We start from the raw sequence: 21,719 nt of genomic DNA on the forward strand, positions 1-21,719 counted from the left end.
GTGTTATTAAAGATAGGATAAGTGGGTATTAAAAATTTTAAGAGATATTTCTACGTACACTTTATTTAATTTAATTCATATTTATATGAATACGATAAGATATTGGCAACGCAGAACCACATCTTGGAGGGGATGGTAGGTTTACCCCGAATAGTTTTTTTTTGAAGGGGGGGATCTTTTCCCATTAGGTTTTTATTGTTAACCCATAAACAAATTTCTAACAATAAAATTAGAAGTTTTACCTAAAGGTATTTAAGATCTTTTGCAGGATTGAATCTTTGGTAATTAGGCAGAGATCTATAGAGATAAGACAATGGCCGATAAATTGTGTACATCTCCATTTATGATACACAAATTTCTGTAGATTAAGATTAGTGGTTGAAATGTTCGAACACTCAACTTAATTAACCAACCAATCAAAATTCAATTAAGGAACCCAGTAAAAGTGTCTGACTATGACTTCAGAAAAAATTAATAATTAACCAATGAGAGACCGCTATATATTTTACCATTGGTCAATTACAGTGAATACTGGCTTCTCATTGGTTAATTGTTATTTTTTCTGACGTCATAGTTCGACACTTTTACGAGGTTCCAATTAAGTCCCCAAAGTTGTTAAGCCAACAAAAAAGAAAATGTTAATATAAAACTTTGGGGACTAGTGTAATTGCCCATTGTCCCCTCTCTCTCTCTCTCTCTCACTCTCTGGTAATTTAGGTCTTTTTGTATCAACGACTTATTTAAGTATATCAAATGCCCTTCTAAAGTCAAGTTCCTGTAATTAATTTTTTGTTCAAAATAGCCTAAAACCTTTTTGTTTAAATGTTTATGAGATCTTATCGAAAATACTTTTACTAAATTGTAAAGAATTCTCAACCATTTTAAAATTTATGTCTGGGTAAATATTTTTTTGTTTCTTTAAATTTTGTGTCACAAAGAAAAGTACGCATTGGGAAGTATCAAAGAATTGTAAATTCCATTTCAAAAGACATTTATTTACTATTGTTCTTTTCTTTTATCAAAAAAGGTATTTTAGAACGTGAACAGGTTTTCAATGGTTTCCAATATTTTCATAAAAATGGAGTAAAAAAAGTATCCAACATAATTTGAAAATTCAAACTACAGCTTTATTTAAAGCAAATTAATTTTTATAGGTTATTTTAGATTAGGTTAGGTTATATTGGGTTAGGTGATTGCCCCACAGGGTTAGGCAATTGGCCCCCGCAGAATTAGAGCCTCCCGCAGGGTCTAGAAATAGGAGAAAAGCTACTGTGAAAAAATACGAAGAATCGCCCCTTAAGCTGCGTTGCCACTAAAGAGACTATACCCAAATATCCTTTATTTAGGGAAACACTATATATTTAATTTTTTAACGTTTTTATATTTTTTGGTAAATTTGAATTAACCCTTCCAAGACAAATGGACACTTTAAAAATATAAACTTGCCCTCTTACCTAAAAAAATATTTTTTTCTTTATAATAAATTTTATTTCGGGGTAGGGTACGATATCCATCATACGCTGAAGCTTGTAAAAACAAAAAGTTTAATTTGATAGAATAAATGTTGGTTTGTCCTCTTTCAATACTTTTTAGTTTCTTATAAAAACATTTCAATACTGTTGAATAAGATATATAAGTTTTCCGGAATTTTAAAGTTCGGGGGAGATTTGAAATCTGCATCAAATTTTGAGGATTTTTTATAAAATTCGTTTTTTCTATAATTCTTTATCTAAAAGCGGAAATGCAATTTAAGTTAATTAATTTTGTCATCTATGATTGGTGGATTTAAAAAAACTGCGCCCTGATTGGATTGCGTACATCATTCAACCAATTAGAGCGCAGGTAGTTTAAAATCCACCTATCCTATTGGTCAAAATTAATTATCTTAAAATGCATTTCCGCTTTTAGATAAAGAATTATACAAAAAACGAATTTTATAAAAAAAAAAATCCTTAAAATTTGATGCAGATTTCAAATCTCCCCCTAACATTAAAATTCCGGAAAACTTATATATCTTACTGTTGAATTACCTTTGAGAATAAAAAAAAATTACACCGTCTATTGAAGTTACACTCCATATTCTTAAATTTCCTTCTCGTACAGACAAACGGACATTTACAAGAGTATGGATATTAACATGATTTTTTTTCCAGTATGGATTCGTTAGCCCGGGCCTTCGATCCCTCAGGGCTAACAAAAATGGTTTTAATCCCATAATTTTTCATTTTAAAATCCGCTAAAGACACATTATTGTGTCTTTAGCGGATTTTAAAATGAAAAATTATGGGATTAAAACCATTTTTGTAAAAAATGAGTTAAAACCTCTACTAAATAGAAACATGGTTTATTGATCAATCATATAAAAGTGGTAGGATGTCTCTTGGAGGAACCTTCACCTTCCTATGATAAATCGCTCCTAATAATTGAGAAAATTAAAATCATCGGCAATATTTACAACAAATTCCTCTGGGAAAACTGTTTTAAAATCAGTCAATAAACAAAGATGTTTGTATACGGTCGTCTGACTGTAAAGGTAATTTTAAAAACTATAAAACAAATTATTGAAACTTTTTATAGTGCCTTTAAAAAATGACCTCATACCGGCCTATCATTCAGGGGCGTCCAAGCTTTTTTCTTTGGGGGGGGGGGGGTAAAATTTTGAAAATAAAATTTTGGGAGGGGTAATCTTTATTTATAGAGGCATTTTTTATTTAGGGGGGGGGGGGGTAATCACCCCCATTACCCCCCCCCCCCCCTTGGACGTCTATGCTACCATTGGTATCTTGTATACTGGACTGCAATTGGTAATTTAGTCTCTGTGTTGGACTATCATTGGTCATTTGTATTGTATGACGTCTATCACCAAAAAAGGATGCCAAATTGAAGATTTAATTTTTTTAGAGGGAGGAATATCACGGTGGTGTTTTTATCCAACAAAGAAATAAAGAAGTTGGAGTTTCTAAAATCAGTATTCTAATAGTTTTAGGTAAATATTAATATTTTTGAAAGCGAAGCTTTTCTATTATTGGGGTAGGTTTGTTCGTTAATTCAAACAGGTTAGAATTGTCCTTTCGATTTCAATCTGTGCATGATGATTCCTGTAACAATTGGGTACGATTAAGGAAGCGTAGCAACTCTATAATCGTTACCAGAAAGTCAGTACGTTCATTTAAAGCATGCAGATGTTTAACTTTTGTATGACATAATTATCCCATTCTGATTTTTGGAGTACTGATTCCTATTACAACAAGTTAAAATGTTATAAGCGAAGCTTCTTTATAATCAAGGCCTAATAATGTAAGTATATCCTTAAACAACATACTACATTAAACAAATTAACTTACTATTTTGTTTAGACTAAATATTTAGATTCTGCTTATTCAGTTCTGAAACTCTACAAATGTTAATGTTCGTTAGTCCTACCGTTTCAGAGCTTCGTTTTTTATGAATGTTGTCATCCTTGTATTTGTAGCAAAGCCACTTTACAAGTATTAACACTTTAACAATTATTTTTTTCCTTATAAAGATCAAACCAGAAATATATTTTGATGCTACCTTCCCCTCCTTCTCTTTCCAAGATGGACCCAATTCCGGGACCTAATAGGAGCTTTACTGTAAGTGAGAGCCATATCGGTCCAGAAGTTAGCACGATCTATCGGTCCAACTAGACAGACACAAAGACATCCTTTTGCTTTTATATTAGTACTGATGAACTTTTATCATTTATCAGAAATTAAACGGCTTCCTATATTACGCAAATCAAACCTCACAAAAGGTCGAACGTACTATCTAAATTAATTACGTAATATTGTTAAAGGCTTTGTTTATATCAAAGTGTATAAAATTCAAACCCAAATCCTTTGTTATAAATGCATTTTACTTCAGGATGGGAGGTAACAATGGGGTGTTTATTAATAATGTTTTAAAATAAAATTTTCTTATTCATTACCTTAACAATTTTGGAGAATTTTATCAAATTTTGATTGATGGGTTTATCAAATTGAGTTTCCATACGTTTCAGGGTTTTATATCTATTCCGGTTTCAAATCTCCTATTCAAGTTTTGTTATAAACAAGAATGACAACATCCATAAAAGCGAAGCTCTGGAACGGTAGGAGAAACAAACATTAACACTTGTATTGTGTCAGAACTGAATATGCAAAATAACATTGCATAAGTCTAAAGTTAAAAGTCTAAAAATAAAATAAAAAGATAAATTAGTTGAAAAATTGCTAAATACATAATACTGTTTAATGACATACTTACATTTTTAGGAATTTATAATAGAGATGTTTCGCTTAAAACATTGTACCTTGTTGTAATAGGAAACAGTATTCAAAAAATCAGATGAAAATGATAATTTAAACATTCAAAAATTTGTTGTCATAAAAGTAAAAAATCAGCATGTTTTAAATGTACGTTCTTACTGGTAACGATTATATAGTTACTACGCACTAAGTCGTACCAAACTATTATATGAATCATCATGCAAAGTCTGAAATCGAAAGAGCATTCTAACATTCCTAAATTAACGAAAAGAGTTAACCGCTACAGACGGTCCGACCTTAATTATAGAAAAGCTGCGCTTTAAAAATTACCCACAGGGGAATGGTGTCGGCTAATCGAAATACAATGGAACCTAACCTATATAAAGATAAATGAAGAAATTCAATTTTTATTAACCTTTTAATTCTACTTTTATCTTCATTAGACCTTTTCATGAAAATACACTTTTTCGAATTTTAGTCTTCTGCTAACCTAAAAAGTTACTTTAGGAGCCTAGAAATACATGTAAAAAATTTCAGCTCTCTGTCTCTACTGGCGACCTAGCGCCAGGCATGTAAAATATCAACATATAACGGTAGCACGGCGGTTTTATCAATATCTCTGCAATGTGCAGGTTTTAAGCTCTTCTGCATATTTCAATTTAAACACATAAGGACAAAGGTATATTATCCAAAAAATCTTTTGTCAAAGTCTACTCTACACCTAGCGCCAGTCAGTTTTCTAAAATCATGCATTTTACACCTGTGAAAAAAGAAATCGCCAGCGCTAGGTGTAGAATAGACTTTGACAAAAGATTTTTGGGATATTATATCTTTGGCCTTATGTGTTTAAATTGAAATATGCAAAACACCTAAATTCATCTTCCAAGCCATTCTCTAAGTATTTTAATTTTTTTTATGAAATAACGGGATTTCAAAACTTCCCTTTGAAAAGGCCTAAAAAATATCTTTTTTTTTGTCACTTTTTTCACTGCTTATAGTTACAACTTATTAAGATATTATGCTCAGTTAAAAAAAAATCGGCGTCTCCAGCACCAAAACCTGCAAAAACTGGCAGTTAAACTTCTGTGCCTCTACTTGCCCCCCTCTTCGGCCAACAGTAGTTATCTCAAGAAGTAAAAGAGATATCAACACACAGAAAGAAAACTTTTTAAATAAAACTGAACTAAGTAACCATTACATATTTCATTTTGGGACTTTCCTTCTAGGGGCTTATGGAGTAAAAGACCCCCCAAAACACTAAGAATATGAGTTCTGAGCTTATTTTTAAAGATATCAACCTGATTTTATTTGAAAACTTTTTTAACATAATGGAACTCAGTAACATTTACATATTTCATTTTGGGACTTTCCTTTTAGGGGCTTGTTTGGAAAAAGACCCCCTAAAACTAAAAATATGAGTTCTAGACTTATTTTTAAAGATATTAATTTTTTTTGAGAAAACTTTTTTCACATAACCAAACTCAGCAACCTATACAGATTTCATTTTGGGACTTACCTTCCAGGAGCTAGTGAGGCAAAAGACCCCCCAAAACACAAAAAATATGAGTTCTGAGTTTATTTTTAAAGATATCAACTTGATTTTTTAAAGAAAACTTTTTAAAGAAAACTAAACTCAGTAATATTTACACATTTCATTTTAGGACTTTGCTTTCAGGGGCTAGTGGAGCAAAATACCCCCAAAAACACAAAAAATATGAGTTCTGAGCTGATATATAAAGATATCAACCTAATATTTTTAAAGAAAACTTTTTTAACATAACCAAACTCAGTAATGTTTACAGATTTCATTTTAGGACTTTCCTTCTAGGGGCTAGTTGGGCAAAAGACCCCCAAAACTAAAAATATGAGTTCTGAGCTTATTTTTAAAGATATCAACCTGATTTTTTGTTGAAAACTTTGTTAACATAACCAACATCAGTAACATTTACAGATTTCATTTTGGGACTTTCCTTCTAGGGGCTAGTGAGACAAAAAAAACAACACAATAAAAATATGAGTTCTGAGCTTATTTTTAGAGGTATTGAGCTGATTTTTCAATGAAAACTTTTTGAACATAACTGAACTCAGAAACCATTACAAATTTAATTTTGGGACTTTCCTTCTAGGGGGCAGGCGGGACAAAAGACCCCCAAAACAATAAAAATATGAGTTTTGAGCTTATTTTTAGAGATATTAAGCTGAATTTTTTATGAAAACTTTTTGAACATAACTGTACTAAGTACTCATTACATATTTAATTTTGGGACTTTCCTTCTAGGGGCTTGTGGAGCAAAATACCCTCCAAAACACTAAAATATGGGGGGGGGGGTCTTTTGCTCCACAACAATCTGTAAACATTACTGAGTTCGGTTATGTTAAAAAGTTTTCTTTAAAAAAATCAGGTTGATATTTTTAAATATAAGCTCAGAACTCATATTTTTTGTGTCTTGGGGGGTCTTTTGCTCCACAAGCCCCTAAAGGAAAGTCCAAAATGAAATGTATAATGATTACTTAGTTCAGTTTTATTTACAAAGTTTTCTTTAAAACAATCAGGTTGATATCTTTAAAAAAGATCAGAACTCATACTTTTTGTGTTTTGGGGGGTCTTTAGCTCCACTAGCCCCTAGAAGGAAATTCCCAAAATGAAATATGTAAAGGTTACTGAGTTCGGTTGTGTTGAAAAAATTAGGTTGGTATTTTTAAAAATAAGCTCAGAACTCATATTTTTAGTTTTTGGGGGTCTTTTGCCCAAATAGCCCCTAGAAGGAAAGTCTTAAATGAAATCTGTAAACATTACTGATTTTGGTTATGTTAAAAAAGTTTTCTTTAAAAAAATCAGGTTGATATCTTTAAATATCAGCTCAGAACCCATATTTTTGTGTTTTTGGGGGTCTTTTGCTCCACAAGCCCCTCAAAGGAAAGTCCCAAAATGAAATGTATAAACATTACTGAGTTCAGTTTTATCTAAAAAGTTTTCTTTATAGAAATCAGGTTGATATCTTTAAAAAAAAGCTCAGAACTCATATTTTTTGTGTTTTGCTCCACTAGCACCTGGAAGGAAAGTTCCTAAATAAAATCTGTATAGGTTGCTGAGTTTGGTTATATGAAAAAAGTTTTCTTAAAAAAAATTAGGTTGATATCTTTAAAACTAAGTCCAGAACTCATATTTTTAGTTTTTGGGGGTCTTTTGCTCCACTAGCACCTGGAAGAAAGTCAAAAATGAAATCTGTATAGGTTGCTGAGTTTGGTTATGTCAAAAAGTTTTCTCAAAAAAATTAGTTTGATATCTTTAAAAATAAGCTCAGAACTTATATTTTTAGTGTTTTGGGTGGTCTTTTGCTCCAAAAGCCCCTAGAAGGAAAGTCCTAAAATGAAATCTGTAAACATTGCTAATTTTGGTTATGTTAAAAAAGTTTTCTTTAAAAAAATCAGGTTGATATCTTTAAATATCAGCTCAGTGTTTTTGGGGGTCTTTTGCTCCACAAGCCCCTGAAAGGAAAGTCCCAAAAAGAATTATAAACATTACTGAGTTCAATTTTATTTAAAAAGTTTTCTTTAAAAAAATCAGGTTGATATCTTTAAAAATAAGCTCAGAACTCATATTTTTTGTGTTTTTGGGGGTCTTTTGCTCCACTAACACCTGTAAAGAAAGTCCCTAAATAAAATCTGTATAGGTTGCTGATTTTGGTTATGTGAAAAAAGTTTTCTCAAAAAAAATTAGGTTGATATCTTTAAAAATAAGTCCAGAACTCATATTTTTAGTTTAGGGGGTCTTTTGCCAAACAAGCCCCTAGAAGGAAAGTCCCAAAATGAAATCTGTAAATGTTACTGAGTTCCATTATGTTAACAAAGTTTTCAAAAACAATCAGGTTGATATCTTTAAAAATAAGCTCAGAACTCATATTTTTTGTGTTTTGGGGGGTCTTTTGCTCCACGAGCCCCTAGCAGGAAAGTCCCTAAATGAAATCTGTAATGGTTACTTAGTTCAGTTTTATTTAAAAAGTTTTCTTTCTGTGTGATATCTCTTTTACTTCTTGAGATAACTACTGTTGGCCGAAGAGTGGGGCAAGTAGGGGCACAGAAGTTTAACTGCCAGTTTTTGGTGCTGGAGGCGCCGATTTTTTTTTAACTGAGCATAATATCTTAATAAGTTGTAACTATAAGCAGTGAAAAAAGTGACAAAAAAAGATATTTTATAGGCCTTTTCAAAGGGCAGTTTTGAAATCCCGTTATTTCATAAAAAAATAAAATGCTTAGAGAATGGCTTGGAAGATGAATTTAGGTGTTTTGCATATTTCAATTTAAACACATAAGGCCAAAGATATAATATCGCAAAAATCTTTTGTCAAAGTCTACTCTACACCTAGCGCTGGCGATTTCTATTTTCACAGGTATAAATTTCATGATTTTAGAAAACTGACTGGCGCTAGGTGTAGAGTAGACTTTGACAAAAGATTTTTTTGGATAATATACCTTTGTCCTTATGTGTTTAAATTGAAACATGCAGAAGAGCTTAAAACCTGCACATTGCAGAGATATTGATAAAACCGCCATGCTACCGTTATCTGTTGATATTTTATATGCCTGGCGCTAGGTCGCCAGTAGAGATAGAGAGCTGAAATTTTGTACATGTATTTCTAGGCTCCTAAAGTAACTTTTTAGGCTAGCAGAAGACTAAAATTCGAAAAAGTGTATTTTCATGAAAAGGTCTAATCTTCATATTTTTTCAAGGGAAAAGTATAATTTATCCTTTTTTCCAAGAAATTGTAAAGAAATTTTTCAAAAAATAAAAGAAATTTTAGTAAAACCCTCGTACCGACTCGCGGACCGTTAAACCCCTCCCTCGCATCCTTTTTTAAAAACTTTTCAAGCACAAACCCTGGGCGGAATTTTGACCATGCAGGCTTTCTCAACTTATAACTAACCTGACCTAAAACGAAATATAAATAAGTTTACAAGTCGTCAACTGTAAGTTTTAGGAAAATAGCTGAAATATCTTGTACATTCTGATGAACAGGGTATAATCCTTCTTTTATCAAAATTTGATATCGTTTTAGTCATGGCTAAATAAAATATGTTTGTATTTTTATTTTATATTATTTTTGAGACAACAAGGTATACTTTTTTTTTAAATGATAATTTTTTAGCCAAAGAAAAACCATAATCATTCAAATGCATTTTTTCTTCCCTTAAGAATTTTGGTTACGCTGAATGCAGATAATTTTTCACTGCTTCATTTTAGAACTATTATCAAACTATTCTTTCATTTCTGAAAATGGAACATTTGGTAGAAATTTTAATATTGCATGCCGAGGTCAATTTTTATAGTTAACATTTTCCAAATTTTAGCGAATAAACCATTTAGACATGATTAAAAAATGTATGTCTTTTTTTGGGACAGCCTATGTATATTTTCCGAAACTTGTTCGCTCATATATTATGGAGAAATAACTTGAATAAAAACTGTTTCGCCTAAAATAAGATTACTTATGAATAGAACTTTTAAATCTTTTTCATTATGGCTTCGAAACGGTTCGCAGCCCTGCTTAAAAATCATATATAGCATCGTATTGCAGACAATTTTCCCCGAATATTAAAATAAAATTATAGAATTAATAACAGTATTGTTAGCTTGGGCCTTCGGTCCCTCGAGGCTTACAACACTGGTTTCAATCTTATAATTTTTCATTTTAATTTCCGCGGAAAGCTGTCTATAATAGGATACAATAAATAACTATTTTTTTCTTTTACTTTTAGTATTTATGGTGTGTAACAGTCTGAAATGGATTCCAACTATCTGGGAATTGACACAGGTACTGTTGACAGGTTTTAAACAAATGTCGAAGTTCAGACTCTACAAAGTGTCCGAAAAAATGAGCCGCGTGACGTCATAAAAAGGAAATATGAATTAAAATGTATACTGATCTGCCATTGGTAAATTAGAATGAATACTGGCCTGTCATTGGTAATTTAGTCTGTGTATTGGCTTATTGTTGGTAATTTGTATTGTATGATATCTTTTTATAGGCTCTATAAAGAGCTTTAGAATTGTTCTATTGGTATTAAACTCAGATATCATTAAATCAATCAAGACACTTTAAAAGGAAGATTTAATCAAAGACATTACTTCTCGCATCGTATTTTTAACAGCTTTCCGCGGATATAAAATGTACAATTATATGATTATGATTATATAGTACATTTTTATATTCGTAGAAAACTTGATATTATACGATGCTAGACAAAGTTTTTTCGTATGGATGAGAACCGGTTCCTATCCACCGGATTCGAATGAATACGAGAAAATATATTTAAAAAAATAAGTTCATGGATCCTTTAGTTTAAAAGTCAAAACACAAGATTTTGTTATACCAATAAATCCTTTTTTAATTAACTGTCAATCATGGATGTCGAATTACTCATTTTCTGCCTTTTTTCTTATTTTCCTCATTTCTTTTATGCAGTTACTTGCAGGGATCTAAAGGGATAAGACAATGACCGAAAATTAGTGTACATCCCCAATGATGATACACAAATTTTTTCTTAAAATCACTGTTGTTTAAATATTATCACTCCGCTACAAATGGATATTACTGTACTTTAGTAGATTTTCTATATCATTCTTTGTAAACAATTATTTTTAAAATTGCATTCAATAGATATAATCAGTATTCCAGGAAAAGTTTTCAGAAGTAGTTATTCTATTAAACAATTAAATTTAACACAAAGTGAAGGTTAAGCCCCCCACCTCCCCTCTCATATTTTAGAAAAAAATTAAAAATAAGGGAGGGGGTATTTTTTCCAATGCATACCCACTGCGTAAGGCCCTTACCAAATGCCGAAAAATGATCTAACCTGATCAAAAGAAAAAATAAAAAGCAAACGAAAAACTACCTTCACCATTATTTTCAATTCTTTTCAAATTAAGTGGGGATTATTTCAAAGGGAGGGGGGGATATCAGTGTTCACAATGGTATTTTATGTAAAAGCACGACATTACCTAATTCGGGAAAAGTCCTTTTCGTGGCAACGCCCCTTAAGGGGCGATTCGTCGTATTTTTAAAATGGCTTATTTTAAGTTATTTTAGGTTAGTTTATATTGGGTTAGGTGATTGCCCCACAGGGTTAGGCAATTGGCTAGAAATGGGAGAGAATCTACCGTGAAAAATACAAAAAATCGCCCCTTAAGATTCGTTGCCACGAAAGGGACTATACCCCCTAATTCTAAACATTTTTGAGAGTATAAATACTATTATTTAAAAGCAATGAGGCAAAAATATTATTTTAAAAATGTCTAAAACATTCCTTTTCATTGTGAAGTTTTATAAGATATTATACATATAAATAAGTTAAAAATTTGAAATTAAGTTTTTTTCCTAAATAACTCTATTTATATTCTATTAGTTTCGCCCCTAGCGTAAGTTTTAGACAAAGGTCTTGCAATCAAAGAGTTGGTTGTCTGATTGGTGTTAATTAATCTAAAATTCTGGGCATTTGGACGGAAAAGGAGATATTTGGCTCCCTTTAGTTAACCTGGGTTAAGTTGAGAAATCACGAAAACTTGAAAATCTAGGAATCGACCTAGCACCCCAAATAATAGACAAAGGGACAAAACAATGTATAGATTAGATGGGCATGTGTCATAAGAATCTTACCTACAAATTCCAGCTATCTATCTTTAATAGAAACAGAGAAAATCACGTTTCCCCATAGCGTTACGGACGGACGGACAGACAATGTGAATTATAGTGTAGCTTCGCTACTACTACAGTAAAATAAACAAAAAAAATATTTCTACATAACCAACATTAATATTAAATATACACTGAATGGTTTGTTAATTCACCATCATTAATAACAGTTTATAGAGAACTAGCGGCTACGCCCCTAGAGGCCTCTAGTTGCACTTTAAATGTTTGGTGTTTTAACAAAATAATAAGATACCTTGCAATGTTGCGATGAAGTCTCTATTAAATTTCTACGATACTTTGCAATGTTACGTAGGAGTCTCTATTCGAGGAAAACAAAATTTCAATTTATTGTGATTTCTCTTGGGAGGGTGGTGGTACCCTCCCCCCAAAATAGCTATAAACCTTCCCGGGACCTATGAGAAACTACCCTAAGGAGAACCCGATTGGTTCAGGGGTTAGCGAGATTCTTCGGTACAAACAAACACACAAGCATCCTGTTACTTTAGTATAAGGATATTTTGTCTAATATTAACAACGCCAACATGACCAATATTTATCAACACCTGAACATCTTAAACTTGCACATCAACACTGAATTGTCTTCTGTTTATAACACATAAGAATAGAATAAATTCTTAAAGTAATTAATAATTATACGTTTATTGTTTTGTATCTAATTAGGTTATGAAACTTTTCTTATGTAACTCTCTTTATTTTCCTTAATCCTATTATATGAAGCAATAAGCTTTTTAGGTCTGTAGAAAAGAATCTCGCTAACCGCTAAACCAATATGGTTCTTCTTACATTGAAGCTTCTTTTCGGTCCTGAGATGGTTTTAGGCTATTTTTAGCCTATTCACATCTCTTTGAATATATATTCCCTAGATGATAGGGGCGCATCTACTAATCCTTTATAGAAAGTAGTAAGCTTTTTTGTCTGTAGCTAAGGATCTAGCAAATCGTTGAACCGATATGGTTCTCCTTCACATTGAAGCTTCTTATAGGTCAATGGAAAGTTTATAACTATTTTGGGGGAGGGTACCACCACCCTCCCAAGAGAAATCACAAAAAAAATCGAGAGAAAAATTTTTGCGAGACTCGAACACAAAGTAGACAATTATTTCTCAAATTAGGTATTTGAAATAAAAAAAAACATTTAAAGTGCCACTAGAGACCTCTAGGGGTGTAGCCGCTAGTTTTATTAAAAGTGTGATCAAAAGATGTATAAGAATAGCTAGATGTGTAATTGTAGTGTAGGTATACCTGTTTCTATTTTTTCATTCACAATGAAGTTAGATGTAAACATATTTCATTAAATTTTTCATAAATTAATTTTTTTATAATTTAAGTTTCGTGTTTTTAAATATATTCCTCCCCTAAACTACAACAAATTTAACAATTTTTGCTAGTATTACCTAAAGAATAATATACCGATAGATTCGAATCTCAGCCCAACACATAACCAAAGACGTTAAAAATGGTTCCTACTGCTGCTATGTCAGGTGCGCGACTTAAGTACTTTGAGTAGGGGGGAATTCCTTGGCCCATAAACAGGGGACAACTCATTACCATGCTCAGTAAGGGATTCTAAGACACAGGTCGTGAAATCAAAGGGCTGGTTGTCCATTGGATGTTATTTAACCTTATATACTTGGGTGTTGCATCCTATTACACGCGAGTGATGCTCTGTAATGGTTTTAGGCCATTCTTATATAGAGCCACTAGAGGCTAGGGGCGTATCCGCTAGTTATATAAAAACTAATAGCATCAAACGTCCATCATGACAAATTAAAAACTGTTCATTGCAGATAAACCTGTCATAGAGTAATTGAAATATAAATTAATAGAAAAGGTTTCAATTAATGTTTGGTTTTTCTAATTATTTACTTTTCAAAATCACACTTCTTAATATCTATTAATGTTAATGTATAAAAAGATCATTTTCATTTATTAATTTGATCATTTTTCCATATTATTCTTAATCGTTTTCAATTATATGATATTTGTAGAAATAAAACAAATTTTCTTCATAAAGATTGGCTGCAGATTAGCTGCTGATTGCCTACTGCGGCGGAGGGAAGCTGCCAAGTACAGCTGCCGCCACCAAAAATCATGTTTTGAGATTTCTAATGTAACATTTTCATATAAATAAACATTTTCTGAAAAAAATCTAGCTTCAAAAATAAGAAAATTGCCTACAGCAATTTAAAATTAAAAAGGGATATTTGTAGTATAACATAAAAAACTACATTGCCGGATATCCGGCCCAACCCTAATGATTTAGGAAGTATAGCAACTCTATAACGTTACCAGAAAGGCTGTACGTCCATTTAAAGCATGTTGATGTTTGACCTTTTCTGACACTCAACAAGAGTTAATATTCGTTGGTCCTACTTTTCTAGAGCTTAGCTTTTATGGATGATGTCATTCTTGTTGATATGAAAATAAAAAATATTTTTTTTTCAGAGTGGTAGAAAGCTGCACGATTATGAGTGGCCAGATTGGATAGGTAAGCAATCCTTATAATAAAGTAACAGGATGTCTGTTTGTGTGTCTGGTTTGTCTGTCTGTACCGGTTTGTCTGTCTGTACCGAAGGTTCTTGCTAACCGCTGAACCGATCGGGTTCTCCTTAACAGGGTAGCTTATCATAGGTCCCGGGAAGGTTTATAACTATTTTGGGGGAGGGTACTACCACCCTCCCAATGGAATTCACAAAAAATCGGAAAATTTCTTAATATTCTAAAGACTTGAACGAAACATATACACAAAATTTTTTTTAATATTCAAGAGACTTGAACGCAACATAGACAAGAAAAAAACATATAAAGTGCCACTAGATACATCTAGGAGCGTAACCACTAGTATAATAAATAATAATATTAGAGTAAAAAATAGAGGGGGAGGGGTTAATTAACTGTACGTCCCCAGTCCGAGGACCCTGCATCAACTTTGTATTGGGTCTTTAAAAATCAACCAATAGAGTCGGGAATTTTAACACAGCCAAGTCGCTACAAAGGAGCAAAAAGCAGTTTGCTAGCATACGAAAAAGGTCCCCAACAGAGGGATCCAGATAGTTGTCTGGTTCTACATCTATTTTTGTAAATTTAATAAATAGTTATAAACCTTCCTGGAACTGGATCATATCGGATTAGCAGTTGCGATATTTTTTGGTACAGACAGACAGATATCCTGTCACTTTTAGTGAGGATTTATTTTTTTTTATTTGTGACCAGCCATTTACGAATTATTGCTGCACATGCATACAGACAAACAGACAGACATCATTGTACTTTTTATATAGTGTTTAAATGTAATATTTAAAAAATCATTATTCTGTATATTAATGTTGTCAACCCTTTTATAGAAAAGATCCGCACGATGTCCAACTTGTTGATTACCCTGTCCGGTTCTTTGACGCCATTGGTCTATATCATCCGGCAGCGTCAACAGTTCAGCTGTCAGAGTAGACAGGCCACCAGCTGTCAAGCAGACCAGGTATAGTACAGCTGTAAGAGTAGGCAGAACACCAGCTGTCAGGCAGACCAGATATAGTACAGCTGTCAGAGTAGGCTTATCACCAACTGTCAGGCAGACCAGGTATAGTACAGCTGTAAAAGTAGGCAGTTCACCAGCTGTTAGGCAGACCAGGTAAAGTACAGCTGTCATAGTAGGCCGACCACCAGCTGTCAGGCATACCAGGTATAGTACAGCTCTCAGGCAGACCAGGTATAGTACAGCTGTCAGAGTAGAAAGGCCACCAGCTGTTATGCGGACCAGATACATGAAAAATGATGTCATTGGTCAATTAAAAATTATACTAGCCTGCCATTGGTAATTTTGTCTGTGTATAAACAGCTGACAATAAGGCATTTGTATTGAATGACGTCATTTTTTTAGGCACTTCAAAGAGCTTCAAGAAGATAGATAGAAACAAGGCTGACGACATCCATAAAAAGCGAAGAATCAAAAAATCATGAATAGACGAACGGATAACAAAATGAATTATAGAGCAAATAAAAGAATGATATGATAAATAATAGAAATTTATTAAAAATTATATTCATATTCAAGATATACAGCTGAATATTCAGACAAAAAAAACAGCTGTCTATCTTATATAGAAGCTAAGAAAACAGATTAACAGAGGTACAGTCATTTGTAATTTTAGACTAACATTGCTTCTAAAAATTAATTTTAATGTTTTAAAACAATAAATTTGGTCTGAAATAAAAAGATGATATTTTGAAAAGTAAATTATATGAAGGTTAAATAATATTTATAAAATATCAAAATTTTAAATGATATTACTGGCAAATTTTGTCTTTAGATTGTTTTTTAGGTGTTAATTAAATTAAATTTATAAAATGAAAGAACTTTAATTAACAAATACATCAAATTTTTGATTAGGTCTAATTACCAGTACAGTCAAATTTAAATAATAAAATAATTCCAAGAAAATCAAAATGTAAAACAGACTCTTCATTGTTTTAATATTAAAGATATATATTTTCTTTAATCAAAAAAAAAAAAATCTGATCTGGATTTTTTTTTTAAATTACGACACACTGGCCTACCATTGGTAAATTAAAATTTAGCCTGCTAATGATAATTTAGTCTCTGCATTGGTCTATCATTGGTCATTTGCATTGTGTGACGTCATTTTTTATAGGCACTATAAATAGCTTCTCAAATATTTATCCTTATTTTATAAGTGATCATAGAGGACAAAAAATTGATTTTCAGATAGTCTAATGACGTCATAACTACATATTACAATTACCTCGTAAGGGCGGGATTCTCATTTGATTTAAGTGATCATCTAGAGAATACAGAGCATCATCCACGTGTAATGGGATGCGATACTCTAACACCCAAGGATATAAGGTTAACATCCATCAGACAACTAACCCTTTGATTGCACGACCTTTGTCTAAGAAGTCCTAACTGTGCATGGTTTATGATATTAGATAAGTAACATCCATCAGACAACTAACCCTTTGATTGCACGACCTTTGTCTAAGAAGTTCTAACTGTGCATGGTTTATGTACCAAGGCATTCCCCCTACTCTTACTATTTATGTCGCGCACCTGACAAAGCAGCAGTAGGAACCATTTTTGACGTCTTAAGTTATGACGAGGTATCGGCCCGAAATTCGAACCCGGCGACTCATAACTACACATTCTTATGTGGCAAAATTATGGCATTTTTGACAGGGAGATGTTTGTTCATTATTAATTTAAACATTTTTTTATTTGTAGATAGAATTAAGTCGACGGATATCTCGCTTAGTGACCCATGAACATAGGAGATGGTTGACAACCAATGAATTAACAAGAACTCCAAGGTGATTATCAAAATATTTTCCCGTATGGCTTCAAAACCGATTATTATCTGCTGGATTAGAACCGGTTCTCATCCATACTGAAAACTCATCTATAGCATCGTATTACACACAATTTTCCACGAATGTTAAGATATAAATGATAATATTAATACCAGTTTTGTTAGCTCGGGCCTTCGGCCCCCCCCCGGGGCTAAGAAAACTGGTTTTAATCTTATTATTTCATTGAATGTTTTCATTGGAGGATTTCCTTTTCCCTGTATTTTTCAGTTCAAAGATTTTTTTCTCTCAATGTTAGCATTGAAAAACATTTAATAAATACATTGAAAACCTAAAAAACCTTCGTAGGAATCGCCAAAACTTTCTAGTGCTTTCAAAAATGTTAATGTTTCCACTACTAACAAAAAAATATTGATCTTGTTTTACCCTCAATGTTTTAAATTTATAAACCTCGCTACTCATGTATGTTGTCATCCTTGTTTATATTCCTATTCTACTATTACAATTTAATGCAGGGAGGGAGGGGACAAAGTTTTATAATAAAATTTTCTTATTCGTTGGCTTAACAACTTTGGGGACTTTTATTAAATAATGATTGGTTGGTTCTTTAAGTTGAGTGTTCAAACTTCTCAACCAATAATTGTAGGATATTTTTGTGTATCATCAATGGGAAAGTACATCAATTTGTCGGCCATTGTTTTATCCCTTTATATCCATGAAAGCTATGAATTTGATTAAGATAATGCACGGATATATGCAAGAGTAGCTTGAAGTAAGTGCAGATTAGAAATCCTATATCAACCTTACATATTATAAGTATCAGGATGTTTGTCAGTGTGTGGGTATGTATCGAAGAGAAACACTGGAAAATGTCAAGTGTGACGTCATAAAAATAAACCTAAAAAGGAGGGATCAGGGGAGAAGTGGAAAAGGAAACCCCTAAAAAAGATATGGATGATTTATGGACGTCACATATGACACTTTCCAGCGATTCTATTGAAGGATCACGCTTATTTTTGATGAACATTCATATAGGTATTGGGAATGCTTTAGACTCTTTTATTTTGAATTAAAGTCTTGGGAAGGTTATTGGATTTTTTTGTGTACTTCCTTTCCCTTCTAATACAGAGCCCCTGGATGGGTGAAAACGCAAGAAATTTATATATTTATGTTTTATAATGCATAAGATTAACCATTAGCAGCTTCGCCACTAGAGGCCTAAAGGGACACTTGAGGGAAGGTGGAAGGAGGAGGGTAATATTCCACTTTTAATTTTTAAAAAAGAAAAATATTCGGGGGTGGGGCTCATTTTTTGTTTTGTTAACCCGGGCCTACGGCATTTCAAGGCTAACAAAACTGTTTTAAATCTTATATTTTTTCATTTTAATATCCGCGGAGAGCTGTTTATGATACGATGCGATAAATAACTAAACATATATTTTTGTTAACAGCACAATACTGAACATCCATCTGCGGACCAACATAAAGACGTGTGATGTTGTGCTGCCCAACCTGAAGGCCTCCAGATCCCTGAACCTGGAGACACCCAGAAATCCTCTTCTTGGCCGCTCAACTTCTGATCAACAAGGTAATTGGAATAGTAAATGTGTTGGATGTCAATTATTTACCAAGGATGGAACTGACATTGGGTTTTTTATTACACTAGTCCACAAAGTTATACAATCAACAACTTTGGGGACATTTATTGAATTTTAATTGGTTGGTTCATTCAATTGAGTGTCATAACGTTTCAACCATCAATTGTAATCTGCAGTTAGGGGTAATTTTGTGTTTAATTATTGGGAATTTGCATAAATTTCTCGACCATTGTCTAATCCCTGCTTATTAAAACTGCCATTATTTTTTATTAATTATTTATCATCTATAAAATTACAGATATACTAGCGAATGCGTCCTAGCGTCTAGGAGCTTCGTGTTTGAAGGGATATAGCCTAAAACCATCCCAGGACCTACGTGAAGCTTTCCAAAAATAAAGAATGTAATCAATTCAGTAGTTATCAAAAAACCTTGATGCTTTTTATAATCCCTATAAAAAATGACATTATACTGGCCTACCATTGGTCAATCAAAATGTATACTAGCCTGCATTTTGTAATTTAGTAAGGAACTTATAGAGTCTAACACAAAATGACGTCATACAATACAAATTAGCAAAGATAAGCTAGTATATATTTTACAATTACTGGCCTATCATTGGCCATTTGTATTGTATGACGTCATTTTTATTATGCACTATAAAGAGCTTCGTTTTCATTGATCTTTATTTCAGGAGTATACCTGGAACTACCCTCCAACTCTTCTCATGTATCAGGATCTCTCCACTCCTCGGATACATGTGTCACAGGACTAGATAGTGAAAACAACACAAACTTTATCTAACCATCAACTTTCATACATATTTGTATTGAGTAAACTAAGAATTAATTGTCCAATATCACATAAGTTAAGAGGACGACATTTGAGATAGAAAATGCGGCATTCCTTCTGTTATTGATGTGTTCCTACAAAAGAGACTACATTGGGGGATTTATTCTTTGTTTGTGAATTTTATGGCTCAAAGTTTTTGGATTTTGCCATTGAAGTAAAAGCTCAAAATGAACTTTTTTGTGTATATAAAAAGTGGAACACAGTAATAGTGTCTGACTGATTATGACGTAACAAAAAAAATTAGCCAATGAGAGGCCGTTATTGACCAATGGTAAAATCTATAGTGGCCCTCATTGGCTAATTTTTTTTGTTACGTCATAATCAGTCAGACACTATTACTGTGTTCTAAAAAGTGTTATATTGAAGAAATAAGCAAAGACAATTGTGTGTCAAAAATTATCAGATTGCGCAGCGCGCATGCCGTAAAACGCTTCGAGTTTATGTTGGTTAGACTTTAGAGAAGCATTTGATAATATTCTATATGTATTTATATTGTATTTTTTGTAATGTTATGTAGGGGGAGAGAGGATATTCACGTTTAGATTAATCTTAGATTAGGTGTAAAATTGAGTTCTTGGAAATATATTGGGAGAAGAGGGGGGGGGGGGGATGATCCGTTAAGTTAAACGACAGACGTAGTCGTACAGGGGGACATTTTCTAGTAGTAGAGTAGCTGCAATTTTATAAAGTAAATTCTTTTATACTTCAAAGCATAAACTCAAACATTTTTTGAACTTCAGAATATAATTTTCAAATCAAAATTAAGTTTTAAATTTTAATTGCAGAAGAATGATATTTTGATTTGAAATTAATTCGAAATCTAAATTTGTTTTATTTCTTTTCATATGCACAATTTTTAAGAATATTTAGGATAGGTGGATAGGCAGTTTTTTTATGGTGCCTATAAAAATGACGTCATACTGGCCTTCCAATGGCCAATTAAAATGTATACTGGCCTGTCATTGGTAATTTAGTCTGTGTTTTGGCCTATCATTGTTGGTCATTTGTATTGTGTTACGTAATTTTTTTATAGGCATTATCAAAAGGATTCGTTAGATTGTCTCAGAGTTTACAAAGAAATTACAACGGTTAGAAATGGGTTAAGAAAACTAATGGGGTTCTAATATCTGGAATTATATAAATGTTTGGTAGGTATACCTAAGTATATATAACAGGGCACACTTATCTTTAATGTAAATCCATCATATGATATTAATACTTAGATCTATTGCAGTTCACGGTAAAACGATATCTCAAAAATCTATGAGTTTTAAAGTTTGCTAGCTGCCAAACGGCAAAACGTACATATCATGCCGTGCAAACCGTTTTAAGCGGTATAAGAATGCCTAAAAATAATCTGTATTATCCTAGATCCAAAATCGTCTTTTTTGCGCATTTATGTGCACTGCGAGATAACTGTGCATATTGATTAATAACTATTCCAGATTATTTGTAGTCCTTCTTTTATCGGTTAAAATCTTGTGCGAGCATAATCTATGACCTTCCATAGTTTGGCCGTTAGAAGCCTTTACAGTTCATAGATTTTTTGAGATTATTATTATTTTACCATGAATTGCACTTGACTCTATTACTTATGATAACTCTTTGTGTGATATTAAATAATAATTATTTTATTAATGTTTCTTTTTTATAAAAAGTATAAATATTGTTATAAAAGATATTTTTTTGTTTTGTTTAGCTACTTTTCAAGTCTTACTTATCTGGAATGTATTTAAAGACCTGATTATTAATGCACTGCAGAATCCTTGTATAACAGTAACAAAATATCTGTAGCTCAAGATCTCGCCAACTGCTTGACTGATATAGTTCTCCTTTACAGTGGAGTTTCTTATTGGTCCAAGGGTTTTATTTTTTACCCTCACGAGAGAAATCGCCTATGGATAAAATACACACTTCTCCATTTTCCCACTTGTTCTTTTTAGAACTTCTAGCGTTGACGGATTGATATT

The 21,719-nt window shown here is 32.4% G+C and overlaps 1 protein-coding gene across 2 annotated transcripts in view; it reads left to right on the forward strand.

The window, feature by feature from the left end:
* The window catches only part of LOC145331547 (FMRFamide receptor-like), a 38,331-nt gene extending 18,374 nt beyond the window's left edge, over window positions 1-19,957 (forward strand). For both annotated transcript variants that reach the window (XM_080176258.1, XM_080176259.1), the window contains 7 exons: window positions 2,902-2,986; window positions 10,026-10,081; window positions 14,425-14,467; window positions 15,324-15,454; window positions 17,219-17,304; window positions 18,753-18,889; window positions 19,592-19,957. In XM_080176258.1, the coding sequence (XP_080032384.1) occupies window positions 2,902-2,986; window positions 10,026-10,081; window positions 14,425-14,467; window positions 15,324-15,454; window positions 17,219-17,304; window positions 18,753-18,889; window positions 19,592-19,701 (648 nt within the window). In that variant the 3' untranslated portion in view covers window positions 19,702-19,957. The remainder of the gene's footprint in view (window positions 1-2,901; window positions 2,987-10,025; window positions 10,082-14,424; window positions 14,468-15,323; window positions 15,455-17,218; window positions 17,305-18,752; window positions 18,890-19,591) is intronic.
* The last annotated feature ends 1,762 nt before the right edge of the window (window positions 19,958-21,719 follow it).

This window comes from Acartia tonsa, chromosome 11 (assembly GCF_053477335.1).
Source record: "Acartia tonsa isolate MP-2025a chromosome 11, ASM5347733v1, whole genome shotgun sequence".
Taxonomy (NCBI): Eukaryota; Metazoa; Arthropoda; class Copepoda; order Calanoida; family Acartiidae; genus Acartia; species Acartia tonsa.